The sequence below is a fragment of the Apiospora aurea genome (assembly GCF_038362705.1).
Source record: "Apiospora aurea strain CBS 24483 chromosome Unknown utg000007l_segment0_segment0, whole genome shotgun sequence".
In the NCBI taxonomy this organism is placed as follows: Eukaryota; Fungi; Ascomycota; class Sordariomycetes; order Amphisphaeriales; family Apiosporaceae; genus Apiospora; species Apiospora aurea.
The window spans coordinates 962,173-978,282 of record NW_027117394.1 but is presented as its reverse complement, the minus strand read 5'-3'; the positions used below and the strand labels follow the sequence as shown (position 1 = coordinate 978,282).

General features: G+C 51.2%; 6 protein-coding genes across 6 annotated transcripts; all 6 read right to left on the bottom strand.

Annotated features, from left to right (window-relative positions):
• Nucleotides 1-29: 29 nt before the first annotated feature.
• PG986_010590 (hybrid PKS-NRPS biosynthetic cluster) lies at nucleotides 30-878 on the bottom strand (the record flags this gene model as incomplete). Its single annotated transcript, XM_066846812.1, has 1 exon — nucleotides 30-878. One exon carries the CDS (start codon nucleotides 876-878, stop codon nucleotides 30-32), a length of 849 nt encoding a protein of 282 aa, XP_066696303.1.
• A 48-nt stretch (nucleotides 879-926) lies between these two features.
• PG986_010589 (uncharacterized protein) lies at nucleotides 927-3,922 on the bottom strand (the record flags this gene model as incomplete). The annotated part of the gene is made up of 4 exons (XM_066846811.1): nucleotides 927-1,785; nucleotides 1,909-2,826; nucleotides 2,913-3,439; nucleotides 3,500-3,922. 4 exons carry the CDS (start codon nucleotides 3,920-3,922, stop codon nucleotides 927-929), a joined length of 2,727 nt encoding a protein of 908 aa, XP_066696302.1.
• A 2,523-nt stretch (nucleotides 3,923-6,445) lies between these two features.
• On the bottom strand, nucleotides 6,446-6,983 carry PG986_010588 (uncharacterized protein; the record flags this gene model as incomplete). Its single annotated transcript, XM_066846810.1, has 2 exons — nucleotides 6,446-6,643; nucleotides 6,861-6,983. Coding segments are annotated over 2 exons (321 nt in total), but the record flags the coding sequence as incomplete, so codon positions are not given.
• Nucleotides 6,984-8,150: 1,167 nt separating this feature from the next.
• Nucleotides 8,151-8,908, bottom strand: PG986_010587 (uncharacterized protein; the record flags this gene model as incomplete). Its single annotated transcript, XM_066846809.1, has 2 exons — nucleotides 8,151-8,648; nucleotides 8,675-8,908. 2 exons carry the CDS (start codon nucleotides 8,906-8,908, stop codon nucleotides 8,151-8,153), a joined length of 732 nt encoding a protein of 243 aa, XP_066696300.1.
• A 536-nt stretch (nucleotides 8,909-9,444) lies between these two features.
• On the bottom strand, nucleotides 9,445-11,391 carry PG986_010586 (YccV-like-domain-containing protein; the record flags this gene model as incomplete). The annotated part of the gene is made up of 2 exons (XM_066846808.1): nucleotides 9,445-9,613; nucleotides 9,713-11,391. The coding sequence occupies 2 exons, from the start codon at nucleotides 11,389-11,391 to the stop codon at nucleotides 9,445-9,447; spliced, it is 1,848 nt and encodes a 615-aa protein (XP_066696299.1).
• Nucleotides 11,392-12,041: 650 nt separating this feature from the next.
• On the bottom strand, nucleotides 12,042-12,754 carry PG986_010585 (uncharacterized protein; the record flags this gene model as incomplete). The annotated part of the gene is made up of 2 exons (XM_066846807.1): nucleotides 12,042-12,550; nucleotides 12,628-12,754. 2 exons carry the CDS (start codon nucleotides 12,752-12,754, stop codon nucleotides 12,042-12,044), a joined length of 636 nt encoding a protein of 211 aa, XP_066696298.1.
• Between the last annotated feature and the right edge of the window lie 3,356 nt (nucleotides 12,755-16,110).

The following is a 16,110-nucleotide window of genomic DNA, read 5'->3' as shown; positions in this document are numbered from 1 at the left end:
TTTGGCAGGGGTAGAGAAGCCAAAAGAAATCATAGGAAGCTCTTGTGCTCCGCTTCCTGGTATGCCGGGTTAAGCACGACATGCGCGAGCAGGAACTCGGATGACTCTGGCGTGGATGAGCGGACGGAGACGACCACTTCAGAAAGAGAACTACCAGCTTCGTTCATGATGGCAGCTTCCACTTCCCTCAGATCAATTCGGATCCTACGTAGCTTGACCTGGGTGTCTCCAGTCATGCGACCTTCGATGAGGAGGGCACCGTTAGCTGTCCAGCGGCCAACATCTCCGGTCCGATGCATCATGCTCCAGCCCTTTGCCTTGGCTTCATCCGTTGCGAAGATGTCCGTAATAAATCTCTCAGAAGTTGTCACGTGGCTATTCAGATACCCATCTGCCACCCCAGGCCCGCCAATGAAGATCTCCCCTTTCACTCCTGGAGGTACAATTTCGAGCTGCTCGTCAACGGCATATACGGAATAGTTCGGGAGAGGAACCCCCACTGCCATAGGACTACCGGCGCCCGCGTTGCTAGTGTGGTAATGTATCTTCATGGCGGTTGCTATGACTGTCGTCTCCGTGGGTCCATATGTGTTGAACAAGCGCAGGTCGACCTTGCCCATATCGCGGAACTGCGTGACCAGGCGATCAGCAACATGTTCACCCCCACTCAGAGCAACCCGCCACTCGGAGTCTCTGAAGCGCTCATTAAGCCCATGGTTGAGCCAGCTATCATACTCGGTAGGCGTGGCGACGGTGAAAGTGATGCCCTTCTGAGCAACCAACTTCGTAATGGCAAATGAACCACCACGGAAGCTTCTCTCCAGGAGAAGGAGAGTTCTACCGAAGCACAAGGCGAATAGTGTCTGCTCGAATGACATGTCAAACGTGCAAGCACTCTGCTGCAAAACAGTTTCAGCACCAATACCCTAGAGCTCCTCCGCGGGCTCGATCCAGTTCCGCAGGCCCTCGTGCCGAAGTGCGATCCCTTTGGGAGTCCCTGAAGATCCACTTGTGAACAAAATCATGGCTTGTCCACCTGCGGTTGCTGCATTTGGAGGGGCCGGTTGTGACGAAGGATCCAGATCTGACACATCAATAGGTACCATCTCAGGCCTCTGTAGTCTGTGGAACTCGAGCTTGGAAGTCTTATCCAGCAGCAAGAACCCAGGCTCGCACTCATTCGTAATCGTAACAAGCCGAGCCCAGGGCAGGGATAGGTCAAGTGGGATGTAGATTGCCCCAATCCGCATGATAGCCAGCAACGACGCGACCCAGCGCGCCGTCGGCTCCTGCAACGTGGCAACCTTTGACCCGATAGCAGCCCCGGAAGCAATCAGACTTCTGGCAATAGAAGAGGATAGATGCATGAGTTCGCCGTAGGTGGTAACCATGCCCAGTCTTTCCTCTACTGCTGCTCTATCCGGAAACGAACGTGAAATGTCGTCGATTCGGTGGACGACAGTCTCGGGCCACTGGCTTTCACGCAATTTGCCCTGCCCAAAGCCCAACGACATCATGCTAGCAGCATGATCGTACACGGAAGGTAAGTTGATTGGTGCACTTGGGTCTGTTGCGAAGGCCTTGAGAAGCTTCTCATAACTCTTGACGAGGATTTCTGTTTCTGGCTTCTGATAGAGGTCGGTGCGCGCGATCAGCGCGACCAGACAGTCACCCTCTGGGTCGTCGTTGATGTCGAGTGCTAGGTCGTAACCCGTTTTCGAGACCACTCCGGCGTATGGCTCTACCGTGAGATCGCCAAAGACCAGCTTCTTGCGTTGTGCCTGCCTGTAATTGATGGAACATTGGATTATAGGGATATACGTGGACGACCTTGGGGGACACAGCCTGTCAGTGGCATTAGCGAATTGCTTTTCGTTGGGTCTGGGGGAGCTTCTTGTTGCTCCTTACCTTTCCAAAAGTGTCTGAAATGGCAGCGAGTGTTCCAATCCCTCGTACGCTATAGACCGTGTTTTTCGCAAAATATCTTCGAACTTGCTGTAAACGTCGTTGTGGGACCATAAAGGCAATACGTTGTTGTAAACCCCTATTGAGTTAACCTGCGCTGCTGTTCTGTTGGAGTCTGCAACTCCAATAACCACGTCATCCTCGACGGTGTACCGCAAGAGTAGAGCGCGGTAGCAAGCTAGATAGAAGTGGAAAGGTGTTACTCTACATCGCCGACAGACCGCTTGTATCTGAGTCTTGATGTTGGGTGAAACCAGCACTTCAGCCTTGTCATCATTGTATGTCGCCAGACTTGCGCGGGCCTTGACGGACGACACATTGAGAACAGGAAGTGGTGGTGGAAAGTCAGGATAATGGGCCTGCCAGAACTGAAACATCTTCTGGAATTCCTCAGAACCCAGGCTACGCCTCTGTCCCAACACGTACTCGCTGTACTGGAAGATGGTTGGGCTTGTCTCCACTTCGTTGTAGGTCTCGAGTAAATCCGTCAAGAAAGTATGGATGGACAGGCCGTCCATTACCAGATGGGAAGTCCCAATGATCAGGCAATGATCGGTCGGCGAAAAGCATAGAAGAGCCAGGCGAAGGGTTTCGCCATTTTCGAGATCAAAGTGGTGTTTTTGTACGCCTGTCAGAGCTCGAACAATTCCCGCATTCTTTGGTGTTTCACCAATGACATCGGATGATATCAGTTGTGAAGTACTCGCTTCCATGGTGCTCTGCACCACATTTCCACCAGTGGTTTGGATGCAGGTTCGCAGAGACTCATGCCGTTGTGAGACTACCTCGATGGCTCTTTGAAGACGGGCTGGGTCGAGGGGGCCAGTGACTCGCCAGGATCCAGCGATATTTAGGCTAGCTCTGTCCTCGAACAGTTCGGCGCAGTCCAGAACATGCTTTGAGTGGGCGATAGTTCCATTGTGGGAACTAAAGCCGAAGTTGAACACAGCAGCGCTTGACTCTCAGCTTCTGAGAGTGAAGAGTATGGGGTTGATATTGAGATGGTCGTATCATCGCTCAAGCTATTGAATGTTGCTGTGTCTGGGGTCATCTCGCTTTCCTGGCGCTTCGAATGTGGCTGAGAAGAGACGAGTTCTCTTTCAACGGCGATGAAAGGGTTCTGCAGGCCTTTCACCTGAGGAATCAAGCTCGACGGTATGCTCTCAACTGTGTCCTCGACGAGTTTGTAGACGGATATGCCACTTAGTATCTTCAGGACCGGGTAGTTGACATCAAGTTGTAGCAGCCATGCGCGTATCTCGGTGGCCATAAGGGAATCGAGGCCAAGCTCATCCAAGCGGGTAGATACAAGTGCCGCATCATCCATAGCACCTGCATCAAGCTCAAGTAAAGTCTCTAACTTTCCAAGCACCGCGTCCTTGACAAGCTTGTGCACCACGTTCTGGCTTGTTGCCTTATACAAGAGCGCCTGGAGCGACTCCTTGGGCGCCTTTCCAGTTGATGCGTGCCCCTCCTTTTGCTCATTCCTGATATAGTGGCACATCATTGGGTTGGAAACTCAGATAGGCTGAACCTTTTCGTCCGTTCGGACCAGTCGAGTGCCTGTTATGATCTCGACGGGGGAGTCGGAACCAGGACGACCAGCCACGACAGCCTCAGCAAATAGTTGGTGAAAGTCGCTCTCAGACATGTGCACCATCCCAAGCGACTTTGCAGACATGGAAGTAATCTGGTTCTGTGTAATGTAACCAGCACCAATGATTGGCCCAATGTTGATGGCAGACGCGGCCAGTCCACGCGATCTCCGCTGCTCAGCCAGACTGATCATGAAGGCGTTTGCTGCCACGTAGGCAGACTGCCCTGGAGACCCAATGTCGGCAGCTAGAGACGAAAAAAACACGAAGAATTCCAAGGGGTCGTTTCGGAACAGGTTGTCTAGGTGGATGCTCCCGTCCACCTTGGGTCGCGTGACGTTCTGGAAGACATCTAGCCCCATTGTGCTGATTGCCTATCCTGAAGAACCACTGTATGTCTGATTAGTATTTATTGGGCTTGGGCGAGTAAATGGAATTTGACCTCCTAAAGGAAACTCACTTGCGCCTTGGGCAACGCCCCTATTTCAGGCAATGTGGAACGTATTTCCGTGTAAAGCAACGTTACGTCGTCCTTCTTGGTAATGTCGCTAAGTTGGGTCAGCAAATGTCTAGGTCAGAGGCGGGGGAGAGATATCATACCACGTGCGAATTCTGACAATGGCTCCAAAGCACGCCATTTCCTCCAGCCAGGAATCTTCCACCTTCGGTGACCGACTGGAGATGACCACATACCGCGCTCCACAGCGGATCATCCATTGGCATAGTGAAAAACCCAAACTTCCACTGAGACCGGCCAGCCAATATGTTTTAGAGCTCGAAAACAAGGGTTGGCAGTCAATAGGGTACACCTTGGTCAATATGGTGTCATCCGCCCTCCAGTCAACGATGGGTTGAGACACAATCGGATGCTGAGGTTCGAAAACATCCCGAGGTTTCACTAGTTGGTAATGCAGGTCGATCTTTGAAAGCTTTGAAAGCCACTCGAAGGCTTCAGCAATGTTGTCACGGAGGCGACAGTGGACTCTGTTGGCATATGACGATGAAGGCGTTCGACCATTATGCATAGGACGTGTTTGCATTTCGCCAGCCAGCTTAACTTTCTGCCGCGCACGTCCCCTTAAAGGGGCTAGAAGCATATATCCGGTGACGGCCCCCTTTTTCTACATATCAGCCGAAAGTTCAGCAGTGTGTTTGCTTTACCCTTTGGCTGAAAGAGAAAAAAAGCCGACTGACCGTCATCTCGTCTTTTTCGTCTCGTCTCATCAACCGACCAATCCTATCGACCTACTTAGCTTTTTTTCGATCAGCAGCATCAGCTACGATTCTCCAGCTGATCCAGCTTTTCCAGGGCCTTACAGGGCCTTACAGGGCCTTACAGGGCGTAGAGGGCGCTGTAAAGGGTGCTGTAAGTGCTGTAGCTTATAAAGGGTGCTGTGGGAGTAAGGACGTGTTTACTTTTTGTCAACCAGCTTAACTTTTGCCGTGCACGCACTTCTTCAGCAGCTTATTTTGAGCCAGCTTTTCGATCCGGCTTACCAGCTGATGCTCTCGTCGACGTTACCGGCGCCTTCCGTGTTGGCGTCGAAATAAGGCTAGCGTTTATCCGGTACGTTAACGGTCGAGCGCGAATAATGCTACACTTACCAATTTTGACGCACGCCAACGCGCGCTAGCTCGAGGACCGAACGCGAGCAATGCCACACTCACAGTACCTTTTACAGTACCCTCCAGCACTTTCTATAACACCCTTTACAGCACCCTCTACAACACCCTTTATAGGGCCTTCTACGCATTATAAGGCTCTGTAAGGCCCTGTAAGGCCCTAGAAAAAGCTGGATCAGCCGGCCTAAGGTCGGCTGAACTATTTAGCCGAGATTCGTCGATCCGATTGGCCGGTTAATAGGATGAGACGAGACGACGGCAGCCAGCGTTTTTTCACTTTCAGCCAAAGGGTAAAGCAAACACACTGCTGAACTTTCGGCTGATATGTAGAAAAAGGGGGCCGTCACCGGATATATGCTTCTAGCCCCTTTAAGGGGACGTGCGCGGCAGAAAGTTAAGCTGGCTGACAAAAAGTAAACACGTCCTGAGTGTGGCATTGCTCACGCTCGGCCCTCAACGTACGCTCGATCTCCCGAAACGTTGATTCTTATTTCGAATAAGATTCGAATAAGCCGGCTGGAGAGGTGCGTGCATCGGCAGAAAGTTAAGCTGGCTGGCGAAATGAAAACACGTCCCGAGCATGTTGAGGCTGCTCCTCTGCATCGTCTGCTGGTGCGAAATCGTAATACCCTAATCAAATAGCGCAACGGGCAGGCCCGCGCCCTGTTTAGGACGCGTCGTCCTACGCAATACGATCTACGCCAATTATATCCATTTTTCTAGCACTGATAGGACGAAGGGGAGCCAAATCCAAGAGTTGCGACAGCGTGTCCTTGATTACAATCTTTGCAATACGTTGGCACACTGAAATTTTGTCAGAGGGAACAGCTCTGATACTTTTGTCAGGATATACATCCGACTCCGAATACAAGGGGCATTCTTGCTTCCTATGTCACCTGTCAATCCCCCTTCTTCAGATTGCGCCGCCAGCCAACAACTTTTTTCCAGGAGCGTGCCACTTTGAACATATGTCTCCTTAGTGCTCTGCCACCGGGAAGAGTTAGGACTGCATCTCGCCATGATCTTCAATTTACCGAGAGGAGCCATAGAAGAGATCTCGCCCGACGCGATGAGGAAGTCAGAGGCTGTGTAGTCCTCCCAAATCTTGCATGCCCGGGGGGATTCTGTATTCAAGCCTGGCTTCCTGCGGGCAGGGTCAGTGATGAGTATCATCGAAACTCCTGTGAAATAGCCGGCATGTAGTAAGGGCTGGGATGAAAAATCATGGCGGAAGTGCCCCTGCCTGGGAAGACTACTGGGACTTACCCGTGTTCATTCCAATTCTCATCCCCGAAGAAGCCAATGAACAGAGCAGGTCGGGCGAGGTCCGCCACGATCTGTTTGGCAGGGGTTGTAGCATAAGTATGGCTAGAAAACATGACGGTCCCGTCATCAATCTTGGCCAATCCACCGGCACCATACTCTCCCACGAATTCGAACCCCAAAGCCCGGAGATAGACCTATAAGTTGGTTCTTGAGTGAGACGCCTGGCTGCCCTATCACCAGAGCCGCTAGTTGCTGTATCGTGATGCTCTCCATGCGCTCCCAGTGCATCGGCTATGTTCAACGCCGCACCATACTGCAGCATACCGCCCTTGTATCCATATGCTTCCTTCGCCGGTGTTTCGCCACGGCAATTCTGGGGGCGCGCCACCACGTCGAGGGCCGTTGACTTACATCATCCAGCCCGAAGCAAATGACCTTGTTGACCTTTCGAGTGTTGGCCCCGATACCACGGCCGTTGATGAGGGCCCCGATTCGTTTCTGTAGCAGCTTTCGGGTCTTGCTGCTCTCCCAGCGAGCTTTTTGTCGTTGAAAAAGGGGTTCTCAACCCTCCGCTACCCCGTCGAAATCCCGCAGAGTCTGGTTCAACCATCCTACCAGGTAAATGCAACGGTATGTTTCGGGAGGGCCGTCGGGTTGTGCCTTGACGAGGCTCCAGTACTCTCTGAACTCGAGTCAGGGTTCCCTAGTAATGGAAAGGGCATGTTGTTAACTCGACATAGCTCTGCTCCGAGTATGGGAAGATTCCAAAGTAGAAAGTCCGACTCACCAAATCGGGGATGACCTCCCACACATGGTGTTCTTGATCCGGACCTTGGATCCATCGAGTCGCCGGAGAGTAAAAACCTCCCTGGTTTTGAATTCCGAGAGCTGCTGTTCGATATCTTATAGGGCTTCTTTTGTCCAAAGTTTGGCACCGTCGGCGTACAGCTCCGCTGCATCTTGGCTGCTGAGCGTCCAATCCGTGTAGCCAATGTTTAATAGTACCGGCAGTTCTTTCTCACGTAAATCCTCTCTGTGCGTTATTGGGGACATATCGATGTTGCCGGGGGTTCTTGGCCTGGTTCAGGCGCGAGCCTTTGGCAAATTGGGCTGAGTGAAATAGGTGCAGGTGGGCTGGAGCCCCTGGGATCGATACTCAGTCCGAAAGTTGCTCATCTGTTCATCAAGGCTCCTTCGCGCCGTAATGGTCTCGACCCAAGAGCCTCGACTTATGACCCGACTGCGTCGCCGACCGCTTCTACCTTTTCAGTCTATTGTGCATTGGATCGCTTTTGTAGTCGCTTGCTTCCATGGTATCTGACCCCTCTCGAACTTAACGACGTACCAAATTTCCAGGCATGGGCATCGGTTAGGTCGCTCAACCGTTAGGAGGAGTAAATATGACCCGCGAGCCCCATCATTGGGTAGAATATTCGTTCACCTCTCAATCTTTCATCACGCTTGCCACAGACTATCTGATCGACGAGGATCGTCTAGAACTCCAATAGAGGCTCGAATGGGCGCAAGGGAGAATTGGAAAAGGGGAACATGCTGGATACCCACAGTCAGATTGGGTATTTTATGTTTGTTTGCCCTTATAGTGTGCTTCAATTTGGAAGACAGCTTCGATGACCATCAGAGATAATTGACTTCAATGCGGTAACAACACTCCACATTGCGGAATACGAAGCCCCTTTTCTCTTATTCCGGCGCCGAAACCCCCGAAATCCCCTTCAACATCTCCACCAACCGATCCTGCCTCCCCTCATCCCCGGCAGCAGCCATTGGCTTCTTAACCCGGCTATCCCTCCAGTAACTTCCCGCCTCCGCCTCCTTCACCTCCGCCCCCGTCCCCTCCGCCAGCAAAACATACGTAGCCACCGACGTCCCGATGTCGTCCGGAGCACCCGCCCCGCCCATCTTGGTCGGCACCCAACCCGGATCCATGCTGCTGCAGTCCACTCCCCTCAGGTGCCGAGCAAACCACTTCGCCAGCATGACGTTATGCAGCTTCGTATCGCCGTACCCAGCCCCCTCAACATCCCGCAGCGACGCGTCGCCGCCCATGTGCATGCTACTGCTCAGAAACACGTACCGCCCCGGCGGCGGCCGCACCAGACACGTCAACACGTACGGCGCCAGCGTATTGACCGCGAGCAGCTCGTTCTTCCCCCTGCCGCCGCAGCCGCGCCCGGCCGTCTTGTCATGATGCCCGCATTATGCACGATAGCGTCCCAGGGCCCCTTCTCATTCAGCTGCGCCGCCAGCCTCTTGGTCTCCTCGAGCGAAGACAGATCCGCGACCAGCACACCCTTCGCCTCGGGGCATCCGCGGCGCGCATCCTGGGCCCGCGACTCGTTGCGCGCGTGCAAGGTGACGGCGTGGCCGCGCTTGGCGAGGGCCTGGGCCGAGAGCAGGCCGAGGCCGTCGGAGGAGCCGGTGATGAAGATCTTGCACATTGTTCTTTCTTTGTTTCTCCGTCTTTTGTGTGTGTGAAGGTGTATTTTTCTTGAAGAAATGTGAATATGAAATCACAGCGAACTTCTCTTCTCACGATTAGGGTTTATCTGGTTCTTAAGTCCGGAGTTAACGGACATACTCTACTTACATATCACGAAACAACTATTACGTCATCAAAATCGAGTCATTCAGGAACATGGAGGGGTACGATCCCACAATTCTGGCAGTCGATGAACGCAGCACTTTGGATGATACGAATGGGAAATGCCGGAAAGCCACTTAAGCCCATAATGACCTATTTCCTTGGGTGCTTGCATTCGAAGTATCCGTTGACTTGCCCGGGTACTCCTGAGATAACATTGGGTAGCGAATTTCTCCCCCCTCATCATTAATCGCAGATCGTGGTTCCCCTTGATCAGCCGAGAAAGTGAAAATCGACCAGCGTCTGAAAGCAAAATAAACTCGCTATAACCGTACACACATGCATACGTCTGAAAAAAAGACGTGTCTTCGGAAACCCATTTCTTCTTTTTGTTTAATCCTCGGGGTACTCCTCCTTGAGGTTACTGACAAAGACGCATGCCTCCGAGTCCCAGCGCTTGAAATATCGGCCTGCAATCTTCGTAATGAGATCACCCGTCGGCTCCTCCGTCAGTGGTAAAATGTTCTCCTGTGCCACGTATCGCGCATTACGGTGCGTATCACTGTGGATTTGGTGTTAGTAAGAAGGGACAATCTTGCCCAGTCCAGGCAAATGTAAACGGAGTGATGGAGTGGAAAAGGCGGTGCTAAAGTAAACGTACATAATGTGATAAAACGGCTGATTGCGACCATCCTCAAGTTCATCGACGCGCATCTGCTGAATCCATGCCTCAGGCATCTTGCACGTCTCGTCCCACCCGGTAACGATCCCCTCGTACTGATACCGCCTGTGCTCGAAGTACTGTCCCACACGGTACTTTATGATATCTGAGCCGTCCTCTGCGGTGGGTCGTCTCTTGGACGTCCGGGGCTGATCGTCCGCCGCTCTGAATGCGGCGATCTCCTCACTTGGGTCCATTGGGTGCGGCTCCTGGTTGCTGCTACCCTCGCCGTTGTCGCGGGGAAACAATGATGCGTACAGTTTCTCCGCCAAACCGATCTCCTGCGGGAAGTGCCGCAGAAGCCGCTCTAGTAGGGGCGCCGCGTACATCCGGCTCTGCTCGAGCGCATTCTCGCGCGTGCGGACCTGCCCGTCACCCAGCAGCACCGCGTTCCAAAGCCCAACGTAGGTAGCCGTCTCGTACGCGAGCGGCCCGCCGTCCTCGTGGAATGCGCTCTGCGCCGAGCGCAGGATGTTGCGACCGGCGCGGCGCGTGGCCTCGGCGACGGAGGTGGGGCCCATCAGAGCCGCGACCTGGCCGGCGAGGAGACGGCGATCCTGCAGGCCGCGGGCCAGGTGGATGGCGGCGACCTCGTGAGCGCTGTTGAAGGGGTCCAGGTAGATGCGTTGGCCCGTCGTGTGGGCGCTCCCGGAGCTGCGCAGGGGGATGTCGTCGGCGAGCTCAGAGATGAACTGGCCATCCTCGTCCCGCGAGGTCCAGGGCCCGTCGACGACGGCGTACACGTGGCCCGGGTAGTTGGACGGCTGAGCGTTGATGTCGAGGCGCTGCGCGACGGCGCAGTAGATGGCCACGCTCTGCAGAGGCAGGCTGGTGTGGGGCGGCGCGAAGAGTGCCATAGACAGGAAGTTGTTTCGCAGGTCGTGATAGGCCGTGCCGTCGGGGTTGCCGAGCATGTTTCTTTCCCGGAGAAAATGTGCGATCTTCAATGCTCGCTCCTTTTTATTATATACTTTCCATTCCAGGAGACCGCAGTACCCCGGTATATCGTCTGCTATTTTGTCGAGTTCTTCGTGGATGTCCTCGATGTCGCCCCATTTGCCGTTTAGCACGAACAAGTCATAAGCACCAAGCGCTTCTGTGAGCTTTATCTTCAAATCGCGCTTCGCCAACCGGGTCCAGATATCGATTGCGATCGTGCGGTGAATCAAATCCAAAATGGCGCTGGCATAGAATCGTCGGGCGAGAACATCGTCGGCATCGTCGGGTGTTTCGTCCTGCCATCGAACGAGTAGATCCTTGACGTCGTACCCCAGGGCAGCGATCTCCTCCATCTTGCGGATACGACCCTGCTGCGACTGTAGCAGACCATCAAATATGGCCTCCGCCTTTTTATCGGTAGCCTGTCGCGTTTCGAACAGTTGGCGCCATGGCTCCACGAGTGGGAAGTTCTTGACGAGGGTTGGTCGGTATCGCGGGGCACGCCCGTATCGCCAGCCGGACAGGCAGCGCTTACGCCATCGTAAGGACTCGCCGACGATGCGATTGTGGCGCTCGTTTGTGAGTGAGAACGCGAGTGCCTCGGCGGGCGGAAGGTGGGACGCGATTGAGAGCAGGAGCTCGTCGGGTAGACGGTCGAGGGGTTGTTCGGTTGTCGCCATAATTGTTCTGGTCGCCGGGCGTATGCCCTGGGTAGAGTTCAACTCGAAGAGCGACCCGTCCAATAAGTATCATTCAATAACAGAGGCCTAGATGAGACCGTCTGGGCGGGACGACCAGAGGTTTAGCTTTGAAATCAAGGGTTCAGGGTGACGATGTCGATTCCCCATTACCCGGCACTTTTTTGGCCCCAGTGAGCTACTGAGCTAGCGGGGTCTGACGTCAATTAAAGACGGCAGATGGCAGCCGTTGAGCAATCGCGACAGTGGGGGTTTTTTGGCGGGGTAGAGGGGCCTAATGTGTCATGTAGAGATCAACCCATCGAAATGTTGCACTGGTAGAGGAATGCATGGAAGTCTCCGAGGTATGGATGAAAACCCTGATGGTAATTTTTCAATTCCTCTCATCGTTTTAGGGGGTCAATATCTAACATTACTCATTCCTCGAGCGAACAGTTCTCTCTCCAGACACCGGCAATGTGCCATGGGACTCTCCCCAATTCCTCCAACACAGGTCCTCCTCCTCGTTACCAATGCCAACCTCCATAAACATTCATTAAACCCATTATCATTAACAAAGTAGGTATGCATGCAATCGTGTAATCAATAGGGCTCCTAGGGGCAGAGCTGTCTGAATCGCGGTCACTCATCGACTAGACCATCACCTGCGTGATGTCCACGGCCTGGCAGGTCGGGTTGTGCGGCGGCAGCGTGGTGGCCCAGCCGACGGCGTGGTAGTAGTAACTACCGACGTACTGCCAACAGACGAACCAGTTGTAGTAGGCCTTGGGCTGGTAGGGGTTAGGCGGGCGGTTGTCCGGCTCGAAGGTCGCGTCGTCCATGGAGCCAAAGACGAACATCTTGCCGTCCTTGTCGAAGCCGACTGACTGCTGGCTGTTGCCGGGGCCGAACATGGGCTGCGCCACGTTGCTCGTGGTCGAAAAGGTGAAGCTCATGGGCGAGGGCACAACGGCCGGGTCGCTGCCCGGCGCCAGCTGCAGGTTCCACGACAAGAAGCCCACCTCGGCCCCGTCGACGTCCTGGTTGCCCGTGTAGTTGAAGTAGAAGGACTCGTAGTTCACGTTGTCACCGCTGGGCTTGGGGCCGTTGGCGAAGCACAGGCCCTCAATGGCGGCGCCGGCGTGGCACGCACCAGCGTAACCTGCAGAATAAGCATGTTAGTTTCCGCGGGGAAGAGGTTCAGCGCTATTAGTGCACGGCATTATGTAGGTGGCGTACCATCAATGGTCTTGTCCTCTTTGCCGGTGATGTGCAAGAAGAACGGCCCGGTCTGGTTCTGGGGTTGCTGGGCCTGCACAGCTGAAGCTGCGAGAGCCAATAGGGACGCGGACAGCGAGAACTTCATGATGTTGATTGGCGATTGACTGGTGATGCGCGTGTTGAAAGACCAATGTACACTAAGTTGATGACAATTGGATGTATCAGATGCTGGAAACCGACGCAGTAGACAGTGATGCAGTGGAACAAGACCTCAAAGTTGGTGATGATATGAGAGAGGATGCTTGTTGGGTCTTATATGGTGGTTGTTGATCTTGCCATCAGAGACTGGAAATATGCAGATGTCACTCGCTGATCAGTCGTTGTCCAGCCATCACTTGCTCCTTCCTGGCAAAAGGGCACCGTGCCGCAACCCGGCCGTACCCAAGTGGGCTGCGATTTCCATCCACTGGTTTAGTGTTTAGGTTAGTCCTACGAATAGATGGGTCCTGTCAGGCACTGCCCAACTACACAAATTGGGAGAATGCTTCTCCGTTCTTTCCCATCGAATCGAAATCCGACACCTGACTTTGCCATATTGCGTCGCGTACTGATTTTGCTGACAGAGACACCGCCAGCAGACACCTCGTATCTGCGATGTGACATCGTAACACCTGCTATATCATCATTTTCCACGACGCGTCTCACTACTGTCGTATATTGAAGAGTGCCTAAATTACCTATGTGTGCGTGTTTGGATGGTAAGCAAAGGATGCGCTAGATTCAGGCCAAAGTCATCAAGCGAGACCGAGCCGCTGGATTGCCATTTTTAGCAAAATGGCCAGGGCTAAAAGCTGTCACTTGATCCAGCTGTTGGCGAGAGCCCTTCGCAGAACATTGAAGGTTGAAACCCGTCTTGAGCCGTCTTGTTAGATATCACGTGTATCAAATGGAAGCAGATATTGTGTAGTTCAGAGTGATCTATTCTGCTCCGTCTGTCCTTGTAGAAGAGATTTTCTCTTGGTCATTTATACCCTTCTTGATTAAGGTTCTAGGGCATTGACCTGAACTCCGTGTACTGGAGTTACCATGGTAGGTGACTTGTTAAGGTTTTCCATATTCTCTCAAAACCAGCCTTTCGGAGAAACCCTTTTATCCAACACGTCTGCTCCTGCCACCGGCAGGTCTAATTAGGTTAAGCTCATTCCCGCTTGGGGCTGTCGCAAGGAACGTCCCTGCTGTTCTCGTCCCAAGTAACCGATGGCGGATTGTAGGCTTGTAGCTGTTTCCCCCAAGTCCCGCTTCTTACCAGGCCGGCTTGTCTGGCTACGGGTTTCAAAGCCCATGAGTAAAAGCCCACGGGTATTTTCACGAGGGCTTGAGAAACAAAACAATACTGCAACATCCAGCCGCACTCTCGGTAAGCTTCTCGGAACTCGTAATCTGGGGCCCAGAGATTCTGAGTGGCCCCATCATGCCGATTGCCGATCACCACTCCCACTCAACCTAGAGGTGGCGGGGTAGGGCCCACAAGCTCAATGGGAAGTTGCGGCCTGCCAAAATGTCGTCTTCCAATGGTCGGTTGCCTCTGCACAGTTTCCCCTTTCAGCACTGGTTCACTGAAGTAAGGGAGTCCGAGTTTTGGTCTTTCTGCAGCAACCACTGTTGAAACATTCATCCATGCGGTTAGTCAGCCACGGCTTGGGCGAACCTGCTGAACGGCGGTCTCTGATCGAGCCCCAAACCATCGCAGAAAGACACTGGAGTCGGCCATTGCCAAGGGACAGAGACCTTCTACGGCCGGGATACTGAAAATGGCCATCTCGCATTGCATACTTGAGCTGCACGACCCGGCGCATTCATCGTGGAGGGCAATTGGCAGCTCGTGCTAGACTGTTGCACTTGCCTGGCCTAAAACCCGACCAGCCTACCGCTCCCAGGCTTTTTACCAACCAAGGATAGGTCACATCACGCTGTTACACTAGTTGTGCATTGTGTAGGACAGGCCGCAGTTATTTTCGCTGTCTTATCGCCGATTGCTTGTTTTTTATTTTTGTTTTTACTCGATTAGGAAATACGGTGCGTTAAATTAAGTGTTACCGACGCTATATATATTCCCTAATCTTAAGTAACCGTGCGCACCCTTTATTATCCCTTTAATAGCTGTAATATTACCCCCCCTCGTATAGTATAGCATTAAATAATTAATAGGTTTATATAACGTGGTTTATTACTACGCGACGTATATTATTTAGCGACGCACTTTAATTTAATTTTAATATAATTAAAATTTAACGCGTATTACTTTTATAATTATAATACTTAATTAATCTTAAAAAGATCGAATAGTTTTAATAATTTAAACAATACGAAACGAATCGAATTAAATAAATTAAAAAGTAATAGTAAAAGTTTATAATATACCCGAATTAATTTTACGTTATTAAATTTACGGCTGAACTTTAAAACGCGAAATCCGATTAAAATAACGTAAAATAAATTTAATTAAAAAAGAGGTATTTCGTAAGTATATAATTAATTTAAATATTTAAAGGATACCTCTCGATCTCGCTAATATAAAAAATATAAAGTTACGCTATTAAGTTTTAATGAGACGAGGCTATAAATAAGTCTTAAAATAAATAGGATTTACGATAAAGAAGGAAAGGAAGAAAAAATCGAGCTAGGGCCGATGCGGCAGGTCAGTTTTAACAACAGGGTAGTAGGGCTAGTATAGGGTCTCCACACTAACCAGCGCACAAGCTAACGCATTATATTACTACCCCCCCCTTATAAAAAAGGCGGCGCCTCGACGGCTTTAAAGGGGATTTAAATAAAAATATTTTCCATAAATAATCTCGGGTTTCTATTTAATTACTCGACTATAGGGCTCTTTTAAAATAATTTTATTCTCCTCCTCTTATTTCTTTTAAAAAATTTTACTATAATTTATTTAACCCTTCGTTTCGCTAATCGACGGGTTTTTTTTAATATTAATAATTTATTGTTTAAATAATTCTCGTCGAAACGATTCTCCTTGGCCGCGAGTTTCTATTACGCTAATCGAATCGGAGGGCCGGTTTTTATCCGGGTTTTAGCGATAAAAATCCTTTAATTTATTTAGTACATTCTTAAAATCGGAGATTAAATATTAAATATTATTATTCTCTTAATTAACTTAATCCGTTTTATATTATAATTTATAGTAATAAATTTAAAATACTTTAATTTTAAATACTTTATATTCTAAGCTTTCGGGTTTATTAAAGTTTATAATTTTATTAACCGGGCGCTCCGGAACCTATCTAGGTAACGGGTTATTAAAGTTTTTAAAAAAGTCGATCGGTATAGTATATTCTATTCCTTTATAAATTAAAAGCGTCTAGTTTATAAATATAACTATCGCGAGATAAAATACGAAAAAACTTATTAAGTATAAAAGAAAGTTAATTTATCGCCGAATTAATCCGTTTTTAAGTCGGCGATCTTTTTAATATAAACTCG